The sequence below is a fragment of the Podarcis cretensis genome, assembly GCF_951804945.1.
Source record: "Podarcis cretensis genome assembly, chromosome: 13".
In the NCBI taxonomy this organism is placed as follows: domain Eukaryota; kingdom Metazoa; phylum Chordata; class Lepidosauria; order Squamata; family Lacertidae; genus Podarcis; species Podarcis cretensis.
Genome location: NC_137182.1, coordinates 45,835,379 through 45,857,905, shown reverse-complemented (window position 1 = coordinate 45,857,905; position 22,527 = coordinate 45,835,379). Strand labels below are relative to the sequence as shown.

The 22,527-nt window shown below is 41.7% G+C and overlaps 2 protein-coding genes across 2 annotated transcripts; both read right to left on the bottom strand.

Moving 5' to 3' along the window:
- Window positions 1-591: 591 nt before the first annotated feature.
- Window positions 592-15,111, bottom strand: LOC307201649 (vomeronasal type-2 receptor 26-like; the record flags this gene model as incomplete). The annotated part of the gene is made up of 3 exons (XM_079950946.1): window positions 592-1,526; window positions 13,253-13,943; window positions 14,824-15,111. The coding sequence occupies 3 exons, from the start codon at window positions 15,109-15,111 to the stop codon at window positions 625-627; spliced, it is 1,881 nt and encodes a 626-aa protein (XP_079807072.1). The 3' UTR covers window positions 592-624.
- Window positions 15,112-20,380: 5,269 nt separating this feature from the next.
- Window positions 20,381-21,373, bottom strand: LOC307201648 (vomeronasal type-2 receptor 26-like; the record flags this gene model as incomplete). The annotated part of the gene is made up of 2 exons (XM_079950945.1): window positions 20,381-21,282; window positions 21,364-21,373. The coding sequence occupies 2 exons, from the start codon at window positions 21,371-21,373 to the stop codon at window positions 20,381-20,383; spliced, it is 912 nt and encodes a 303-aa protein (XP_079807071.1).
- Between the last annotated feature and the right edge of the window lie 1,154 nt (window positions 21,374-22,527).

The following is a 22,527-nucleotide window of genomic DNA, read 5'->3' as shown; positions in this document are numbered from 1 at the left end:
GCCGTTATCACTGGATTCTTAGATTGTTCTTCATTATTATCTAAACGTAAAGTTAGTATCTTTATTGCCTGGCTCCCTTCTTTTCCTGCCTTACTTTTTGAAATGGCTCAGTGAGGTTTTCCAGTCTGATGCTGGCTTCCACATACTGACAGATGCCCCTCTCCACAGTGGCCCTGGATCATTCTGCTTCATCTAATCCAACCTGATGCAACTCATGACTGTCCCACATGAACTTGATAGATACCCAGATCTCCCAAATAGGCACAAAAATGGCTTGGGGCAGCTTCTCAAGTTCTTGTGTTCTTTTTCTTCTCTTGCCTCTTCACCCAAGCATAGCCTCAGGAGAGGTTAAGGGCCTCTTTGGATGCAGGAGAAGGAGAGTAAGGGGGCATGTAGGCATTCAAGTGTTTGGATATCATTCTTAGTTTCTTTCATACACGTAAGTCCTGTTCATTTACACTTCATATGCAACTACACTGGATATCAAGAATATAAATGATAAGAGACTCTCTTGTGTTATTTTGATCATTTCAGGTAACTTTCTTTCTTGAAAAAGGATGGTGAAATTACCATGCTAACAATTCTACAGATTCTAAATACAGAAATGCCAAACTATTCTGTTCTTTACATCTTTCTCCGTATCAGCTGCTCTCTGTTATTCAGCTCAGGCCTCACCACAATAATGTAGCATTTAGGGGAAAAGATGCAACCCAGCAGCCCAGCACTGGAAGCCAAGATGGAGAAGATCTCCACAGCCACCATGTATTTTCCTCTGGTGCTCAAGTACGTGGGAATAAAGGAGAACCAAACACTGCAGAAGACCAGCATGCTGAAGGTGATGAACTTGGCTTCATTGAAGCTATCAGGCAACTTCCGGGCTAAGAAGGCCACAGTGAAGCTGATAATGGCCAGGAAGCCCATGTAGCCTAAAACACCATAGAACATGAGAACTGACCCCTCATTACATAAAAATATAATTTCTTCACTGCTTGAGTGCATGTCCACATCTGGGAATGGGGCCGAGGTTGCCAGCCAGAAGACACAGAGTCCCACTTGAACAATGGAGCCGGAAAGGACAATGGAGTAAGCCAGTTTTTTGCCTACCCACTTCCTGATTGTGGAATCTGGCTTGGTAGCCATGAATGCCAAAACCACTGAAATAGTCTTGGCCAAGATGCTGGAGAGGGCCACAGAGAAGACAATGCCAAAAGCCGTTTGTCGAAGGGGGCAGGTTGTCTTATTAGGCATTCCAATGAACATCAAGGAGCACAGGAAACACAAGAGGAGGGAGATGAGGAGAATGTAAGTGAGGCTTCTGTTATTGGCTTTGACGATGGCAGTGTCCCGGTGCTTAATGAAAATGCCAAGTACCATAGCTGTGATCAGAGAGAATAAAAGTGCAGAGAAAGTTGAAATAATGGCCAAAGTTTCATCAAAGCCTAGGACGTTTGGTTTCTTGGGAATGCACTCATTCTGCTCTTCATTTGGATATTGATCCGGAGGACATCTTGCACAGGTTTCCAACCCTGAAAAAAGGTTGCATGACACTTGGAAACAATCCAGAATATGCTTAAGAGTTGGTTTTGTTTTTTAAAAACTCAGGAGACCCCTTACCATACTGTTTCCACGAGGAGAAGTTTCAAAACGTCTAGTTCAAATGCTTGTGCCCTTGATGCTTTGAAAATAAAGTTAAGCATGGAATTCGACATTTCCTACATTGAGAAACTATTCTTTCAGTGGTCCTCCTCCATTTTTTTAGAACCACAGATACTTCATAATGAAATCAGGGAAATCTTATAGCTGAAATCTTGGAAGCAAGAGGCATGATTTTTATCGGATTTTAACACTGTCCCCAAAGAGCCTTGGTCTCAGTGAAAAAACCACCACTTCTATTCCATCCACCCTTCCCCAAAACTTTAGTGTTGTCTTCCAGGACAAAATGTATGTACACTGGTACCTCGGGTTAAGAACTTATTTTGTTCTGGAGGTCCATTCTTAACCTGAAACTGTTCTTAACCTGAGGCACCACTTTAGCTAATGGGGCCTCACACTGCCTCCACGCTGCCGTCACGCAATTTCTGTTTTCATCCTGAAGCAAAGTTCTTAACCTGAGGTACTATTTTTGGGTAGCAGAGTCTGTAACCTGAAGCGTCTGTAACCCAAGGTACCACTGTATGAAATTTATGTCTTGTTGCATCAAAACGGACTTGAAGTGAATCTACACTAGGGGTTTATAAAGTTAAAACGCATTATTAAAATGTGACGCCACAGCAGTGAGCCACCAGCAATGGGAAACTGCATTAAACACTATGGAACATTATATTTAATAACGTTTAAAAGATCAATGTACATACAGTGATGGAAAATCTTTACGTTACAGATAAGGTCACATTCTGATGGTTTACTCCCTAGAAGGTTAAGATAATTTCTTGTACATGCTAAAATGGCATCTCTCACCCTCCTCATTTGAGAACATCCCATGAGGACATGGATCACAAGCATAACAACAGAACTTCTTCCCCTCCTTCTTTTTCTTCTCATAACCAGGACGGCAGTTGGTATTACATAAGGAAAGGGGTGGCACCTATCCAAAGGGACAGAAAGGGGTTAATATTGAGAAAGTGTTTCAGGGGATTCGTATAACATCAGGTGAACTATCCGTAAATAGGAGGGCCAGAAATGTTAACTGTAGGATCCATATGTGCCCAGGTGCCACATACCTTGGGAGAAAGAGCTAAAGTTCTTCTTTTTTTAAAATATAAAATTATTGACTACTTCCACATAACATATTCCAACAATTATATTTTCCCCAATTTCCCCCCATTTCCCCCTCATAGCCCCTCCCTCCACAACTTCCCTCAGTTCCTCTTTCTGATTTGTTAACACATATTATTCTCTGCATGTTATAAAAATGTAAAAATCTATAAATTATTCATCTATTATATTAACAAATAAATTTGTGTATGTTTATTCAAAACCTGCCAAGGAGTCCAATTCATTTTGTTGTTTCTTTAAGTACTTTGTAAAAGGTTCCTATTCTTCTTTAAAGTCACAGTTGTCCTTATTGTGCAGTTTCTGCCTCAACTTTGCCAGTTCCGCGTACTCCATCCATTTCTCTTGCCACTGTTCTTTTGTCGGGGTTTCTTCATTCTTCCATCCTTGTGCTATTAAGACTCTTGCTGCCGTTGTTGCATACATAAATATGTTCTTCACTTTACTTGGCAGGTCTTTTACTACAATCCCTAACAAAAATGCTTCTGGCATTTTTTTTTTTTTTTTACAAATGTTAGTTTAAACATTTTCTTCAACTCATTATATAACATTTCCCAAAATTTTTAAATTTTTCTACAATGCCACTACATTTCTTTCATAAAGTCCCTTCTTTTTCCTTACATTTCCAACATATGTTTGAGCCAGTTTTATACATTATTGCTATCTGTACTGGTGCTATGTACCATCTATACATCATTTTCATGTAGTTTTTTTTCAATAAAGAATAATTTGTAAATTTTAAATTAGTTTTCCACAAACTTTCCCAATCTTCAAACAAAATATTATTACCTATAACTTGTGCCCATTGGATCATGAATGATTTCACCTCCTCATCTTCTGTCTCCCATTCTACCCTGGTCCTTCATTCAACCCTTAAGCAGCTTTACCTTCCCTGCCACAACTTCCTTTTCAAATCTAGATTTCATATAATTAAATCCTTTCTCATTGTCTTCTTTGTGTATCTCGTGTAGTTGCCAATAGTGTAACCTGCTCTGAAAATGGTCTTTTATTTCCTTGTAATCTCTTAATTTCCATTTTCCTTCTTGGTCCTTTCATAAATCAGCATACATGAGCCACTTTCCTTCTCTACTGTGTGGCTTGAGCAATAAAGCTTCATGTGGTGAAAGCCACCAAGGAGTCTTCTGTTCTAATAAGTTTTTATATCTCTCCCATACTCTCATTAGTGATTTCATAATTATATTATGTTTTTTCACTTACAGGAAGACCTATTGCAGTCGTTAAGAGTCGGCAACAGGCTCATCACAGCTATCTGCCAATCACCCATTCCCACCACCCTTCTGAGTAATACCCCTCCCCACCTTCCCACTATTTAGAAGGGTCTGGTGACTTCTGTTTCAGTGTATCTGAAGAAGTGTGCATGCACACGAAAGCTCATACCTAGAACTAACTTAGTTGGTCTTTAAGGTGCTACTGGAAGGAATTTTTTTATTTTGTTTTAAATATGCGTGCCATCCAAATCTGTTGTCATGTCCTTCCAGATCTAATGCTTCTTGTTTTTCCAACTTTATCCAGTCCCTGATCCATACCAGGCATGCAGCCTCATAGTATAATTTAAGGTCTGGGAGGGCAAAACCACCTCGTTCTTTTGTATCTGTAACTGCTCCTCCTCAGCCATCGGGGTTGGGTCTGCTCTGCTCCTCCTCCTGCCTTCCTTGGACTTCCTGCCTGCCTCCCTCCCTCACTTGGTATACCACCAGCCCACCTTCTATCTCTTGCAACTCCATCCACCAGCCTCTCCTTTCTTCCCTCCGGGACGTGCTTGGCACTCTGCTTACACTTATAATAATGCCAACAGCTAACTAGGGATGAAGAACTGCACAGCTGCTCTGATGGCCAATGCCACCAGGGTCATGGTCCAAGAGTTGGCTTCACCTGCTGAGCAGCAGCCTCAAGGAGCAGAAAGCGAAGTGACTCCTGTTGGCTATTTGCAGTATAGTAGCGCTGCAGAGAGCTTGCTGGGGAGACCATGCATTAAAAAGGGACTCAAAAATAACTTAAACAAGGTTTTAATTACAAAAACATCACAGAAAATTTCAAAACCTTTGTCAATATTTGATGTGAACTGCAACCTATAATGTTTGGTATGTTTAAGGTACATCACCACTCTCTTAAGAGCAGAGAAACATTGCATAGTGGGCTTCCCACAAATTTTGCTATAAAGTGAAAAGCATAAGTTATATCTGGTCTTGAGATTCTTTGGATGAAATTTAGCTTGCCTATAGCAGAACGATACAAAGTTTTGTTAGGAAATGGCTTATCTTCACCTGTAAAGGTGAAACCACATACAATGGGCGTTTCCTTCCCATTTGCATTTTCTAAACATAGCATTTCAACAAGATCATCAATTTTTGCAGTTTGATGAACCAGAAAGGATCCATTTTTGCCTTTCTCAATTTGCATGGATAAGTAATTTTTAGCTATGCCTAATTCCACCACATCAAATTTCTTCTGTAACTGTGATACTACCAGCTCATATTCCTGTTTAGTTTTATTAAACATTAACACGTCATCTACATACACACATATTTTTGTCACAGTTTGCCCTTTCCTTTATAAACACACAATTGTCTGCCTTTCCTTGTGAAAAACCAATATCCAGCAATTCTTTTGCTAAAGTTTGGTGCCAATTCCTTCCACTTTGGTGCAGACCATAAAGGGATTTATTTAATTTGCATACCAAACCTTCAGCGGCATCTATGCCTTCAGGAACATGCATAAAAATTTGTTCTCTTAAATCTGCAAACAAATATGTAGTTTTTATATCTAGGTGATAAACAGAATGTCCATGTTGTGATGCATCTTTTAAGAAAAGCTTAACTGTTTCATATTTTACACTTGGTGAATAACACAAATCATAATCTTCGCCTGGAATTTGTTGAAAACCCCTAGCAACTAATCTTGCCTTGTACCTTACAACTTCATTTTTGTCATTCATTTTAACTCTGTAAACCCATTTTGAATCAATAAGTCTCATATCTGGAGTTTGTGGTACAAGAGACCAAGTGTTATGCTCATTTAAAGAAGCTGTCTCAGAGTTCATAGCTTTATACCAATTTGCAGCTTGGTGCTTAGGTAAATTCCGAACATCATTGTAGCTTTTTGGCTCAAAAACCGCCTTATTGGCATACACAGTATTAAAATGTTCATCTGCAAAATGTTGTGGCTTCTGCCTCTTTCTGTCTAAACGTCTCAGTCCGGAAGGAGAGTCAGACTCCTCAGACTTAATGGGACTAAGTGAACTACTAGGTTCAAGTTGTAAATCATCATTGTCAGACTGAAGAGAAGCTCACGGTCAGAAAACTCAAGAGAATCTAACCTCCCCTCGAGTGCCTGTGACTTTAAATCATCAAACAAATTATCAGATTCAACAGGCTTTTCATCTTTTTCCATTAATTCAGAAGCACCATTTCCTACTGCTTCTGCTGCTTCTTCCTCTTCTTCCTCAGTATTATCCATACCATTAGTATCTTGGAAAACAGCAACACCATTCCAATTTACAGTTTATATCATGCTTCTGGTAATATGAAATTTGCCAGTTGCTGGTATGTAAATTCTGTATGCCCCCTGCTGGTAGCCCATTAATTTCCCCTGAACACTACGCTCACCCAATTTCTGCTTAGCAGGATAATGCATTATTACATCTGAACCCCAAATGCGTAGGTATTTCAGATTAGGGCGTTTAAACAGCTTCTCATAGGGGGTGACATCTAAACCAGAATGAAAACTGATTTCTCACATAACAAAAGGCATTCAGTGCTTCAGCCCAAAAGACTTTGGGCAGATTAGCATTGTGCAGATAAGTTTTAACCCCTGCCTGCAGGTCACGCTGCACAACTTCAACAAGCCCATTTTGCCAGGGACTTCGGGGGCAAGATAACTCATGAGTAGTCCCCTGCGCTTCCAGAAAATTCTCAAAATCCTCAGAAACAAATTCCCCGCCCCAGTCAGAAAACAGGTTCTTAATTGGTTTGTTAAAGTGCATTTTTACCCAGTTGGAAAAAACTTTGTACTTCTCAAATGCTTGGGACTTCTCAGCTATTGCATAAGCCCAACAATACCTACTATACTGGTCTATCAGGGTGAGCCAGTACTTAGAACCTCCTAATGATGACGGGAGTGGCCCAACTAAATCACAATGAACACGCTCAAATGGCTCAGTTACTTTCCTATCTGAGCACCTACCCTTGCGTGCAACCTTAATCTTATTCTTGCAACAGGATAGACATTGCATAAAGAATTTACATGGTTTTAAGTTGAGGCCATTAACAATATTCTTTGTCTTAATTACATCAACAAAATTCAGGTGTCCTAGAAGTCTGTGCGCCTCATGGAAACACCCGGAATGTGGCCTTACATTCCTCAACCCCTGGCTTGACTGTGCTGCTCTGCAATTTATAGGTGATTGGGAGTAGGTTCGAAAATACAGTCTATATAAACCATCAGAGTCCTGGGCATACAATAGATGTTTGTTCCCATCAAAAAACTCACACATCGACTTTAGGAAACGCACAGTTATGCCATGACGAGCAAAGCACCTTACCGATAATAAATTGTCCACTGACGGGCAGTAAATGCAGTTCGCTATTGTAATGTTTAAAGAGTCAAGTTTAACAGTACCCCTGTCAAGCGACTGCAAGACCTGTGAATTGGCTAAATGTACATTACCAATTTCCTCTTCGAAAGAAATAAACAAGCTTCCATCGTTGCAAATATGCTGAGATGCTCCTGAGTCCACAATAAAAGAATTCCACTTAGCACCTTTAATTCTTTTACAATCTGTTGTCCGAGCATGAAAAGCTCGTGGCTTGTTTCTGCTTTATGGTACGATGTCGGCTGCTGGGCTGACAACCGTGACTGATGAACAGAAACTGACTTGGGAGTACTTTGCTTTCTTTTGGATCTGCAGTCCTTTGCAGAATGTCCCTGCTTATTGCAGAACCAAAAATGCTTGGCAGCTTTAAATGCAGTTGTATCACCACAGGTTTGCATATGGCGTTCCTCATTCTTTCTGGAAATAGGAGTGCTTATGGGACAAGCCTCCCTTCTATCCAACTCACCCATTAATCTTGCCGTTACCCCTTCACAGTTAATTGTGCTGGTGGAACGGCAGATATCTGGCTAGCTACACCATCAAAGTCCTCATTAAGGGAACAAAGGATGATAAAAACATACTGAATATCAGGTATCTCCATGTCCCTTCGAATTAATTCGCAGCGTATTGCCTCCAGACGTCTCAAGTGTGCTGCCAAATCACCACCAGGCTGCAACTTCGTCTGGTACAACTGCTTGAAAAACGTCAATGCAGACCCTGACTCTTTTCTAATATCCACTGCTGCAAGACTGTCCCACATTTCGTTGGTAGTTTTCTTATTTCTTATATAGACTACTTGCTGGTTGCTGACTGCCAAATTAATCATCGCCCTGGCTTTCGCATCTCCTTTTGACCAAGCATTAGTTACAGGGTCAGGAGGGTCATTAGTTACATAGGTCAATACTTCTCTAGAGGTCAAAATCGCCTACACCCGAAAAGACCATAAACTATAGTTCTCATCTGTCAGCTGTGGGAAGACCAGAGCCTTCTCAGCTTCAGGAATCTGGTCAACCATTCTGGAATTCTTCCAGACCCACAGAACTACGCTAACAGGAGGAGTTTTCAAACCTTTCTCAGAGTCCAAAAATATGCAGTCATCTACTCAGCAGCTGGGCCCATAACCAAAGATGTTGGCTATTTGCAGTATAGTAGCGCTGCAGAGAGCTTGCTGGGGAGACCATGCGTTAAAAAGGGACTAAAAAATAACTTAAACAAGGTTTTAATTACAAAAACAAAAACTCCTTTTACACTAAATACATCAACAAACAAACATGACCCAACCACCAACCCATCCCCCAGGGTAATGGGAGAGCTAGGTGCTGCTCCTTATATACTACACCCAACTGCTGACACAGCTTAATCAATACAACTCAGCAGCACCTGCTATGTTTCACGGCTGTAAGACTGGGTCTCGTTATTTTGCTCTGGTCCTTGCTCTGGCCCCTCAAAGACATACACATCGGGTGGAACAATGATGAACCTTTACATTTAAATAAACCATTCAACAACTCCACCTGCTGCTGATCTGCCTTCTTGCTCCTGATGAAAACCAGAAGGCTCCAGCTTTCTTTTCCAGCCTCAGTCATTTACTGGAAACAACTTTTGACATTCCTGACCAGACCTTGCTGCTTCTTGTTTCTCGTGACCTTTGACCCTTGGCTTTCTTGACCCCCAGATTATATGACTACATGAACTGAGATACTCGTGACCTTAGGACTGGACTGGACCATTTATGCGGACTCTGCCTCCAGGCAAGCACCCCCCTGAGACTTGACTGGTTGTCTGGCTTCTCCCTCCACTGAGCTCTGCCATGGCTGGCAGCACAGGACAAAGACAAGCAGCTGGATTCCTCCCCTGAGGCACTGAGAGGAGCCTGCATGCCTTGCCCAGCAGCCCACAGAGTACATGGATGGGCAGCTGGGCTCCATGGCACTCTGAGCAAGGCATGATTTTGGGGGAACCTCTTAGGCCTGTGGCAGGAGTCAACCTGACAAACACCTCCGTACATTCCTGCTTCTATGATGGCAACCAACACCAGGGTCTCAAGCGGTAACAGAAAACTCATGAAGATTACAATGTTCATTCACAAAGATACAGTTAGCATAGCATTCTATTGAATGCCACTAAATAGAGAGCTGCCTTGTGGATTTCACAAACAAGCATGTAGGATGACACTCTGATAGCCAATGCTCTTTCTTAGTTTGACATGTCCTCTTTGCACATTGCTCTTTTTGTAGCAATGGTTCATTTTATATTTACTAATAGAATTATTAGTGGCAGCATTATTAGTAGTGGAAGCAATAGTTGGGCAGCACTAGTCAAAACTAGACAAGCCACCCCTATTTTGCAGTGATTTCCTTACCTGAGTGAAGGCTCTGTGCCATTGAATTTCGTTCCCGTTAATGGTGAGCTCTTTTCCAGGAGGAGCCTGAGGATCCAGCCTTCCGACTTTGACCCTGACATAGGAATTATTTGGGAAAGTGACCAGGTTTGTAATATCAAATCCAGCTGCTAATTCTCCATGTTCATTGAATGTAATTTCATCGCCAGCACTGTTGTTGAATGAGAGCCTCTGCAGGAATGAGTGCAGCTAGGTGGAAAGAGAATCAAAATAATAATAATAATAATAATAATAATTTATTATTTGTACCCCGCCCATCTGGCTGGGTCTCCCCAGCCACTCTGGGCGGCTTCCATAAAAACCAAAAATACACTAAAATATCACAGATTAAAAACTTCCCTGAACAGGGCTGCCTTAAGATGTCTTCTGAATGTCAGGTAGTTATTTATTGCTTTGACATCTGATGGGAGGGCGTTCCACAGGGCAGGCGCCACGACCGAGAAGGCCCTCTGCCTGGTTCCCTGTAGCTTTGCTTCTCGCAATGAGGGAACCGCCAGAAGGCCCTCGGCACTGGACCTCAGCGTCCGGGCAGAACGATGGAGGTGGAGACGCTCCTTCAGGTATACTGGGCCGAGGCCGTTTAGGGCTTTAAAGGTCAACACCAGCACTTTGAATTGTGCTCGGAAACGTACTGGGAGCCAATGTAGGTCTTTCAAGACCGGTGTTATGTGGTCTCGGCGGCCGCCCCCAGTCACCAGTCTAGCTGCCGCATTCTGGATTAGTTGTAGTTTCCGAGTCACCTTCAAAGGTAGCCCCACGTAGAGCGCATTGCAGTAGTCCAAGCGGGAGATAACTAGAGCATGCACCACTCTGGCGAGACAGTCCGCAGGCAGGTAGGGTCTCAGCCTGCGTACCAGGTGGAGTTGGTAGACAGCTGCCCTGGATACAGAATTGACCTGCGCCTCCATGGACAGCTGTGAGTCCAAAATGACTCCCAGGCTGCGCACCTGGTCCTTCAGGGGCACAGTTACCCCATTCAGGACCAGGGAGTCCTCCACACCAGCCCGCCCCCTGTCCCCCAAAAACAGTACTTCTGTCTTGTCAGGATTCAACCTCAATCCATTAGCCGCCATCCATCCTCCAACCGCCTCCAGGCACTCACACAGGACCTTCACCGCCTTCACTGGTTCTGATTTGAAAGAGAGGTAGAGCTGGGTATCATCTGCATATTGATGAACACCCAGTCCAAACCCCCTGATGATCTCTCCCAGCGGCTTCATATAGATGTTAAAAAGCATGGGGGAGAGGACGGAACCTTGAGGCACCCCACAAGTGAGGGCCCAGGGGTCTGAACACTCATCCCCCACCACCACTTTCTGAACACGGCCCAGGAGGAAGGAGCGAAACCACTGTATAACAGTGCCCCCAGCTCCCAGCCCCTCTAGACGGTCCAGAAGGATGTTATGGTCGATTGTATCAAAGGCCGCTGAGAGATCCAGCAGAACTAGGAAACAACTCTCACCTTTGTCCCTAGCTCGCCGGAGGTCATCAACCAGCGCGACCAAGGCAGTTTCAGTCCCATGATGAGGCCTGAATCCCGATTGGAAGGGATCCAAATGGTCCGCATCCTCCAGGCGTGCCTGGAGTTGTTCAGCAACCACGCGCTCAATCACCTTGCCCAAGAAAGGAAGATTTGAGACTGGGCGATAGTTGGCCATACTGGCCGGGTCTAAAGATGGTTTTTTAAGAAGCGGTTTAATGACCGCCTCTTTCAGCGGATCTGGGAATGTTCCCTCACAGAGGGAAGCATTCACCACCCCGCAGAGCCCATCGCCCAGCCCTTCCCGGCTTGCTTTTATTAGCCAGGATGGGCAAGGATCCAGGAGACAGGTGGTTGGTTTCACGCGTCCAAGCAGCCTGTCCACATCCTCGGGGGTAACGGATTGAAATTGATTCCATGCAACTTGACCAGAGAGAGCTCTAGCACTCTCCCGCCCCGGCACTGCTCCCACGGTGGTGTCTAGCTCCCTCCGAATATGAGTGATTTTATCTGCAAAAAACTTTGCAAAATCGTTGCAGGAGATCTTGGGGTCTTTACAAGGCCCCGGTGGTAAAGGTGGTTCCGTTAAATTACGAACCACCTGAAAGAGTCTCCTGCTACTATTTTCTGCAGATGCAATAGAGGCGGTGAAGAAAGTCTTCTTCGCCGTCGCTATCGCCACTTGGTAGGCTCGACGTTGAGCTCTAACCTGTGTCCGGTCAGATTCAGAGTGAGTTTTTTGCCACCGACGCTCTAGCCGTCTCAGCGATTGTTTCATCGCCCTCAGCTCCGAAGAAAACCACGGAGCTGTCCGGGCTCCATGCAATCGGAGAGGGCGCTTCGGAGCCAGACAGTCGATAGCCCTGGTTAACTCCGCATTCCAGCGGGCCACCAGGGAATCAGCTGAAAGGCCATCAAAAGTTCTATGTTGTCTTGTAATAGCCTTACTAAGACAATTCAATAGTTTTCATGGAAAAAAATTAAGTTCTTTTCCTCCAGGAGTTCACCACTTCAGTTCCTAATGGAGGGGACCCAAATTTCAGCAGGGAAATCATGTATCAGTGTAAACTCAACAGTCAGGAGATACGTTTCAGAGCAGCCCTTTTAAGATTCAATATATAAAAAGAATTTAAGGTGATTGGCACGAAAAGGGCCAGGAGCTCTTTTTGAGCAGTCTTGTGTGAGTATATGTTCCTGGGTAGTAGGGATTATTTAGGACAGACAGTAGAGCAGTGTGCAATTGATCCTTCATATGGAAATCCTCACCTCTAAAGGGAATATGTTCTAGGTGGACATGTGAAGGGGCTCCCACAGCAATGAATGGCAGACTGGCTACAACCTTTGCCACACCTCTAGATGCACTGGACTCTTCCACTAGCCATCACATATCCAACACAGGTGGAGGGCATCAGCTCTTGGCTACAGCATGTCACACCAATGTGCTCTACACAGGACATAAGAAATGAGAGGGGCTTTATTGATGATATACAAAATGTCCCTAGAATTCATGTTCTGCTATAAGAAAGGCCGCCTGCCACAGAAAAATAATCTTTACTTTGATGGAGGTCTGGAAGGGTAAGTTCAAGCAAATATTTTCACGAATCATAGGATCATATAATTATAGAGTTGGAAGGGATCACAATAAAATTAGTTAATGTTCATTTTGTTCATTTATTATTTTATTTATTTTATTTATTATAAAGAAATCACAACCCATATCGTACATCAATGGAGTGCACAACAATGAGCTGGTTATAAAGTAAAAACTTTGTAACAGGAAACACTACCTGCCAAGGCTCTACATTCTGAGGAAAGAGTCTGTTTCCATCCATTGTCCTTTTGCAGATGGCTTCTGATGAGCACCTAATATGTAAGGCATGTGCCAGAGCATAGACAGCATTATAGATACTGTAACTGTGGCCGGTCATGCTCATTTCAAAAAATGGTGCAGGAAGGCTCTCCAGCTTCTCCTCTCCAGTACATTTACCCATAATGAGTGCTAATGCAGAGGAGCTTGAAACTGAACAAAGAAATGATTGTTCCCAGAAATCCTTGAAGAAAGCATCTTCATCTTGTCCAGAGGGCTGTAAACCCTGTAGAAAGTCCGAGAAGTCTTGAATCTCCTTGGAGTGAATTGTAATGGAGATAGCACCTTGGAGCATTTGTATATGAGGGTCAATCAGTTTACTTGCAACATTTGATATGAAATCTATTTGGGCTGCTGTAATCCATACTTTCCCTTCAGGTTCGTTCCTCACAGATTGAGGAAGAATTAGCTGAATCATATTCCTTGCAATAAAAACAGACGTGAGCCATATAATAGATGTACTTTCTCCATATATAACAATCGCATTTGCTTTGGTTTTCATGAAAGTTTGTAAGAAAAGCTTTGATTGATCCATTATATCAAATATTCTACCGCTGAATTGCAGATAGTATTCCGTTCTTTCAGTGAATGCTGAGCAGATTTCATTCTTGAATAGCATTGGTTCAATGGTCTGCAAGAATTGTTCTCCAGCTTCATTAGCTGGAGTAATGAGCCCAACCCATTTCCATCTGAAATGCAGAAGTAACTGGATAATTCCCTTGTACTGAAAATCTTCATTGGGGACCATGCAATAAAAGGAAGCGAATTTGATGTGTTCATTTATGGCCGGTTCAAATGAACCATATGAAATCTGAAAAAGAAAATCCACTTTTCCATGTGGAAACAAGAATTCACAGCACACTCATTTATCTAATATAAATCCTATGCATTCCATCTTTTCTAATCTTAGAGAAAGGGCCACTTAGAGCATTTATCCCTGCTCGTTTTCACATACTGCTTGGATACATCAACAAAACTTGATTGTGGAATGGAGGGAGAGAAACTATTGATCATGTTCTTTTGGTCTATAACCTTTAAAGCAGTTGTAGAGAGACTTTGATGGTTTATGTACTAAGAACTCTCATGGGAGTTCTCCTATAGATTTCTTGAATATAATATGTTTTATTCTTCTGTGATCAATAATAAACCATTACTGTATATATAATGAAAATAAAATACCAGCAAAAATTAAGGCAACTAAAATGAAGTTCAGTACAGTAGCAGAACAACACAAAATTGGTACCACTATTTCTCTCTCCCCAAATGCCAGAAAAATAACAAGAAAAGTGCTTTTCATTAACCTCTGAAAGAGGACAGTGCTGTATAACATCACACTTCAACAAGGTGGGAATTTCATGATTCCTAGGGCGACGGCCATTCTTGTCTTGAGTTATTTATGCCTGTGCAAGCGATTATCAACAGCATGAATTGTAATTCGTACTTTTCAGACAGCTAGGACAATGCTTGCAGAATTGAAATAATGTGAGCCCAATCCTCCACTAAATATATTAAACACACATCTTTGCGCACATTGCTCTCTCATAAAAGTTGGTTTATGCACATACTAACGTCCTCAAATATATCGATATATTGCAACCATTTTCCCTTTCGACTTGATACTTATGAATCAACAACTTCCTAGTTGACGGAGTGTAGATTGAACTATGGTATGAAATATCTATTTTATGTACCTGTGGAATCTTGTAAAGACCTAAGACATCTGCCATGGATGAGGAGGTGTGAGAGCTAAGTCCCCCAATGACTCCTACTATATTTTTCTGAATTCCACATATGTAGTTGGGGACAAAGTGATGTGAATTAAAGAGCAAATCCAGAGTGTTTCGGTAGGTCATCCTTGAATCAAAATAGCTATCATAGATGTGGAATCCAAGAGTGACATTGGGCAAGATTTTGGGATTCTCATTGATCTCGTCAACAGCAAACACCAAGGCAAGGATGTGTTGGTAGAACTTTCTCATAACCCTGCAAAGAAAGTGCCTTACCATTTTATAGGGAATTAAACAGTGCACAACACTTAGATCTGAGGGATACAACTGACTTAATTGAATCATGTTGGAAGTATGGAAATGGTTTTGTTCATTTAGAGTTAATGTTTGGATCTCTCTTCCACTCGAATCAAATTTTTTATTTGTCTGAACATGAAAATTGAGAAGTGATCTTCACTTAATAACATTCGGTTATTCTAACCATGTTGCTTTTTATTACTAGAAACATGTACAGATTTTGAAATTATTACAACGCCCCTTCATCAGTTGTTGTCCCTAGCAACACAAACTGGTATGAAATGAAGATAAGTGCAGAACATTGAGATGTGAGAGATTAAACTGCCCCTTTTAAATATTCTTGTAAATTATTCAATTTGCTTTGTGCTTTTAAAGTTAATGTTCGGATATTTCCTTCATCCAAGTCAGATTTTTATCTGTCTGAAAACATAGGTTGAGAAGAGATCTTCACTTACCAAGCTTCAGGTTTTTATAACCATGTTGCTCTTTATCACTAGAAACAAGAACTGTGCCACATGGCTATGCTACAGTTATTGAAATCAGTATGATATCCCTTTGTCAGTACGCAGCTGTCCCTACCAATTGAAATGCTATGATATTAAATAAAGGAATTGGCAGCTGCCATTTTGAATATGAATAATGCCCAGTGATGAGCTAGCAGTGATGATGGTAAAAGGGCTCTCCTCCCATTATTACTAAGCATATTTAAAATGTATCCCTGATTGTTTGCAATGCACTTTAGACATGGCTTCCATTTTGTACCATCCTTCACTAAAGCAGCTCAAGCTGGGCTTCATTGCTCTCCTCTCTCCCCTTGCCTACTCACAAAAGTGCCTAAGTTGCAGATGACGCAGAAAATGAAGATTTGAACCCAAAGGTTCCCATGATGTATTGCTGTGGGCAGAAGGATAAATGGCTGGAGAGCAAGTGCTAGTTATCTGAAACTGCATCAGCTCAAACACAGTTGAAGTTTCGTATCTTCAAATTTACCAGCACTGCGTCCACAACCAGCTATCAGGAAGAGCTTTTCAGTGTTGAATATTCTTTTGTCATCTGGCCAAGAAAGCATTTCTCTTATAACGTTAGCAGCCTGCTGCTACGTCTTTGGAAGCACTTTAGAGATGGAATCAGTCTCAGACAGAATTGCATAATACTATGGAGCCTGTCAAATGGTATGCAGTGCACTCTCTGTTTCATTTTTGCTGGATCAGTTCTGATTATTGTGGCCAGAGGATGTAGTGAATGCACTTGAAGAAATGAAGTTGTCAAACTGACACCTTGACCCTTGCCTTTCTTGGCTTTTTAAATGGAGCGCTATAGGATTGACTGGCAGTGGCAGACTTGGGTACTATGACACCCTTAGCGAGGATGAAAATTTGCACCCACGTAGACCTAGAGTCCTACAGTCCTTCCACCTAGTTCTCAAAGCTGAAAAATTGCTAACTAGGCTTTGTGAAGCAGGCAGGAGGACTTCAGGACCTTGTTAGCTCCTCATGGCTCTCTCCTCAAGCCCAGTGCCTGGCTTACCCAACTTTGAGGCAGTGCTCCCATGGCTCTGCCTCCGATGTGTATACACTGCTCGCACAACCCTAATTCAGCCTCTTTGACCGGGGAAGTTCAGTGAGTTATCTATGCTTCACTGGATAATAGAGAGATACTGTCCAACTTGAAGCAGGTTATGGTGTGTCTCCTCTTTACTCTGAACCAAGAATAAAATATTTCTATAAATTCTTACGGCTGTTTTATTTTTAAATAAATTTAAAAAACTTTTTCATAGCATTTTTTCCAAAGCAAAAGTACTTTCTAGACAGATCTAGAAGTATAAAGCATACAGGAAATAATCTTAAGGTCCATTTACTTACACTGGATTGTCAATAAAGTCATGAGATGGGTGCTGATGGAAGGAAATGCTGGGGAATACGTAATGGATATAAGACACTATCCCACCAATGATAAGGTCCCCTTGTTCATACCACTCATGTGGAATATGCACAGGGTTATTTCTGCTGCAAACAACAGTGTGCACTTGGGGCACCATATTGGTAAGCAGCAGGAGAAGGAGCAGCAACAACATCCTGATAACAAATATCCTTCTACACATGGACTCTCTACAATATTGTTACTATCATCAGCCTGACTTGAACAGGATGTATTTGGTGACAGCCGACTTTGGCAAGTCTGTTCCTAAAGGGGCAGGTATCCACTTTCTTTTTATCTTTATCACTGATACTAAAAAAATGAATTGAATGTGAATTAATCTAGAGTGATTTGAAACCTGACTTATACAATGAAAGTGGGAAATTGACTGAAATAACAGAGCCTGGCCTCCTCTCTCCTCCCTTACCATAGTTGTCAACGGAACGCTAGGGTGCTTTTAATCATTTCTGATTTAGTGTTTGAATCTTTATTTTTCATTATGCCTTCTGGTGCTTTGCCAGGTGAATTGATTATAGTAATTTTAATAATTACAGGTCAGATAACCCTTTTTTTGTTTTTGACTCTATGGTGCATCAGAAATGATTTCCGAAGTAAACATATCTGTCACATCTAAGGTCATCAAGTATTATCTGCTTGCTAATGCAGGACATCCATAACTACAAACAAACATAAAAACACCCCACCTCTAGGCAGGCACCCATCTTTTCCCTAAAATTTCCTCTATCAAAATGTGTTTAGAGGGGAGCCAACCTCATCCTTTCCCCATTTGTCTAATTACCTACTGCTATTGGCCCTTACACTCACTGTCATATGTAACATCAATTACACTTACTGAATCTTGGGAACAATGATGGAAAGGGTCCAAACCGTATCAGGATATAAAGACCATGGAGAACACAGCCAAACTGCTTTTGAAAGAGCACATATATACAGTTTGAAGCAGAGTGGCATGCTAAGGAACAACTGTGCCATCCGTCTTTTGCTCTTGTAAGAAGTAGTAATTCTGAAGACTAGGTGGTGTATCACTGTCAGGCAGTGATAGGCAGTATTTTCCCCTCCAGATGTTTCTGGATTACAGCTTTTATCATCCATGATAATAATAGCCAATTGTAAACTGATGTGAGCTGAAGTCCAGCAACATCTGGAGGGAACAGCTTAGGTACCCTTGGTGTAAGGAAGGTTTGAGCTGTTGAAAAAATGCCTCATGTCTGGTGTCATGCTGAACTGTCATTGCTTTGTTTGGATTTGGATTTGATATCCTGGTTTATCACTACCCGAAGGAGTCTCAAAGCGGCTAACATTCTCCTTTCCCTTCCTCCCCCACAACAAACACTCTGTGAGGTGAGTGGGGCTGAGAGACTTCAGAGAAGTGTGACTAGCACAAGGTCACCCAGCAGCTGCATGTGGAGGAGCAGAATATAAAGAGATCTTTTAAGAAAGAAGAAGTCCCAGTTTATCCTCGGAGTGTGAAGATTATTATTATTAATTTTTTGTAAGGCAGTTATAGAAGCATTGAATGTGAACAGATCTTTTAAGAAAGAATTTTATTTTAAAACCAAGTAATAGTTAGACCAAAGAAGAAACAAATATAGAAATACCCTTCCCACTTAACAGTGACTAGATTTGTTCTTTAAAGGAAACCGACTCGGCCTCACAGTGCTACTTAGATATACCTTATTTCTCAACCTTTTGGCAAATAGTAGAGTTCTGTTTAGGTTCCCATTAGTTCAAATTATAGCTGACCCTCTTTTGCATTTTCATCCAATGATAGGAAGAGTTTCAAAGAAATAATAAATATGAAAAAAATAAAAAAAATAAATTAAAAAATTAAATTAAAAAATGATGAGATGGGCAGAGAAAGGGAAGGTCGTAACTCTCTATCATCTTAGATGGCACAAAGCTTTTACATGGTCTGGGGAAGACATACCTGAGGAGCAGATAGGTCTCAGTCTACACACAATTTCCCCAGGCTAGTGCCTGCCTCCACTTCTTGCCTGATATTCCTTCCCAACAGCCACAGATCATACAACCCAAACTGCCCAAATTCTTCCATAATTTGGATGGAGACTTGGTTGAGTCTAGTGCATGGCCCTGATAGATTGAGCATTGCTCTCGCACAACATAAGACAGATTACAACGTTCCCTTTCCCCTTTTCTCTATCTTCAGTTTCCAACGCACCCCAACATCTGCTCAGGAGTTTCAGAACCTATTGGGAATGTGGATGCCGGAAAAGTTGAGGAAGGGATTCAGATTGCTGGATATTTTGGATTTGATCCATAGTTTCATTCATACACATAGTCCCAACTCATTTCCGCCTCATATGTAACTATGCTGGATACCAAGAAAATAACTGATAAGACAAGCTCTTCTGTTATTTTGACCGCCACATCTGACACTGGCCAGAAAGGTTATAGAGCCTAACTCCCAACATAAACTACAATCTCTTCTGTCATTTATATGTTGCTCCATATCAGCTGTTCTCTATTAATCAGTTCAGACCTTATCATAATAATGTAGCATTAAGGGAAAAAAGATGTATGTAGTGATGTATGGAAGTGAGAGCTGGACCATCAAGAAGGCTGATCGCCGAAGAATTGATGCTTTTGAATTATCGTGCTGGAGGAGACTCTTGAGAGTCCCATGGACCGCAAGAAGATCAAACGTATCCATTCTTAAGGAAATCAGCCCTGAGTGCTCACTGGAAGGACAGATCGTGAAGCTGAGGCTTCAATACTTTGGCCACCTCATGAGAAGAGAAGACTCCCTGGAAAAGTCCCTGATGTTGGGAAAGATGGAGGGCACAAGGAGAAGGGGACGACAGAGGACAAGATGGTTGGACAGTGTTCTCGAAGCTACAAACATGAGTCTGACCAAACTGCGGGAGGCAGTGGAAGACAGGAGTGCCTGGCGTGCTCTGGTCCATGGGGTCACGAAGAGTCGGACACGACTAAACGACTAAACAACAACAACAAAAGGGAAAAAGAAGCAAGCCAGCAAGCCAGTACTGGAAGCCAAGATGGAGAAAATCTCCACAGTCACCATGTATTTTCTTCTGGTGCTCAGAGGTGCTACAGATATCATTAATAGTTTTTTCATACACATTATCCCAGTTCATTTACACTTCATATGCAACTACACTGGATATCAAGAAGATAAATGATAAGACAATCTCTTCTGTTGTTTTGATCATTTCAGGTAACTTCCTTTCTTGAAAAATCACAGTGAAATGACCCTACTAACAAGTCTATAGATTCTAAATACAGAAATGCCAAACTATACTGTAATTTACATTTTTCTCCGTATCAGCTGCTCTCTTTTATTCAGCTCAGGCCTTACCACAATAATGTAGCATTTAGGGGAAAAGATGCAACCCAGCAGCCCAGCACTGGAAGCCAAGATGGAGAAGATCTCCACAGCCACCATGTATTTTCCTCTGGTGCTCAAGTACGTGGGAATAAAAGAGAACCAAACACTGCAGAAGACCAGCATGCTGAAGGTGATGAACTTGGCTTCATTGAAACTGTCCGGCAACTTCCTGGCTAAGAAGGCCACAGTGAAGCTGATAATGGCCAGGAATCCCATGTAGCCTAAAACGCAATAGAACATGAGAACTGACCCCTCATTACATAAGAATATAATTTCTTCACTGCTTGAGTGCATGTCCACATCTGGGAATGGGGCCGAGGTTGCCAGCCAGAATGCACAGATTCCTACTTGAATCACAGAGCAGGAAAGGACAATGGAATAAGCCAGTTTTTTGCCTATCCACTTCCTGATTGTGGAATCTGGCTTGGTAGCCATGAATGCCAAAACTACCGATATGGTTTTGGACAAGATACTGGAGAGGGCCACAGAGAAGATGATGCCAAAAGCCGTTTGTCGGAGTGGGCAGGTTGCTTTGTTAGGCATTCCAATGAACATCAAGGAGCACAGGAAACACAAGAGGAGGGAGATGAGGAGAATGTAAGTGAGGCTTCTGTTATTGGCTTTGACGATGGCAGTGTTCCGGTGCTTAATGAAAATGCCAAGTACCATAGCTGTGATCAGAGAGAATAAAAGTGCAGAGAAAGTTGAAATAATGGCCAAAGTTTCATCAAAGCCTAGGACGTTTGGTTTCTTGGGAATGCACTCATTCTGCTCTTCATTTGGATATTGATCCGGAGGACATCTTGCACAGGTTTCCAACCCTGAAAAAAGGTTGCATGACACTTGGAAACAATCCAGAATATGCTTAAGAGTTGGTTTTGTTTTTTAAAAACTCAGGAGACCCCTTACCATACTGTTTCCACGAGGAGAAGTTTCAAAACGTCTAGTTCAAATGCTTGTGCCCTTGATGCTTTGAAAATAAAGTTAAGCATGGAATGTTTAAAAGATCAATGTAGATACAGTGATGGAAAATCTTTACGTTACAGATAACGTCACATTCTGATGGTTTCCTCCCTAGAAGGTTAAGATAATTTCTTCATAGCGGCAGCTTTTACTGAGACTGAAGGGGAATTAATATACTATTTTTAATAAACAATATAAATTGAGGCCATACAGAGCAAACCCCATTGCCCAGTTGTTCAGAATTTACTAAAATAACTTGTGTATGCTAATATGGCATCTCTCACCCTTCTCATTTGAGAACATCCCATGAGGACAAGGATCACAAGCATAACAACAGAACTTCTTCCCCTCCTTCTTTTTCTTCTCATAACCAGGACGGCAGTTGGCATTACATAAGGAAAGGGGTGGCACCTATCCAAAGGGACACAAAGGGGTTAATATTGAGAAAGTGTTTCAGGGGATTCGTATAACATCAGGTGAACTATCCATAAATAGGAGGGGCAGAAATGTTAACTGTAGGATCCATATGTGTCCAGGTGCCACATACCCTGGGAGAAAAAACAAAAGTTCTTCTTTTTTAAAAAATAAAATTATTGACTATTTTCACATAACAGATTATCCCAATTTCCCCCCATCTCCCCCACATACCCCTTCCCTACCACCCCCCATGATTTCCCTCAGTTCCTCTTTCTGATTTGTTAACACATATTATTCTCTGCATGTTATAAAAATGTAAAAATCTCTAAATTATTCATCTATTATATTAACAAATAAATTTGTGTATGTTTATTCAAAACCTGCCAAGGAGTCCAATTCATTTTGTTGTTTCTTTAAGTAGTTTATAAAAGGGTCCCATTCTTCTTTAAAGTCACAGTTGTCCTTATTGCGCAGTTTCTGCGTAAACTTTGCCAGTTCCGCATAGTCCTTCCATTTCTCTTGCCACTGTTCTTTTGTCGGGGTTTCTTCATTCTTCCATACTTGTGCTATTAAGACTCTTGCCGCCGTTGTTGCATACTTAAATATGTTCTTCACTTTCCTTGGCAGGTCTTTTCCTGCAATCCCTAACAAAAATGCTTCTGGCTTTTTTTTTTTTTTTTTTTTTT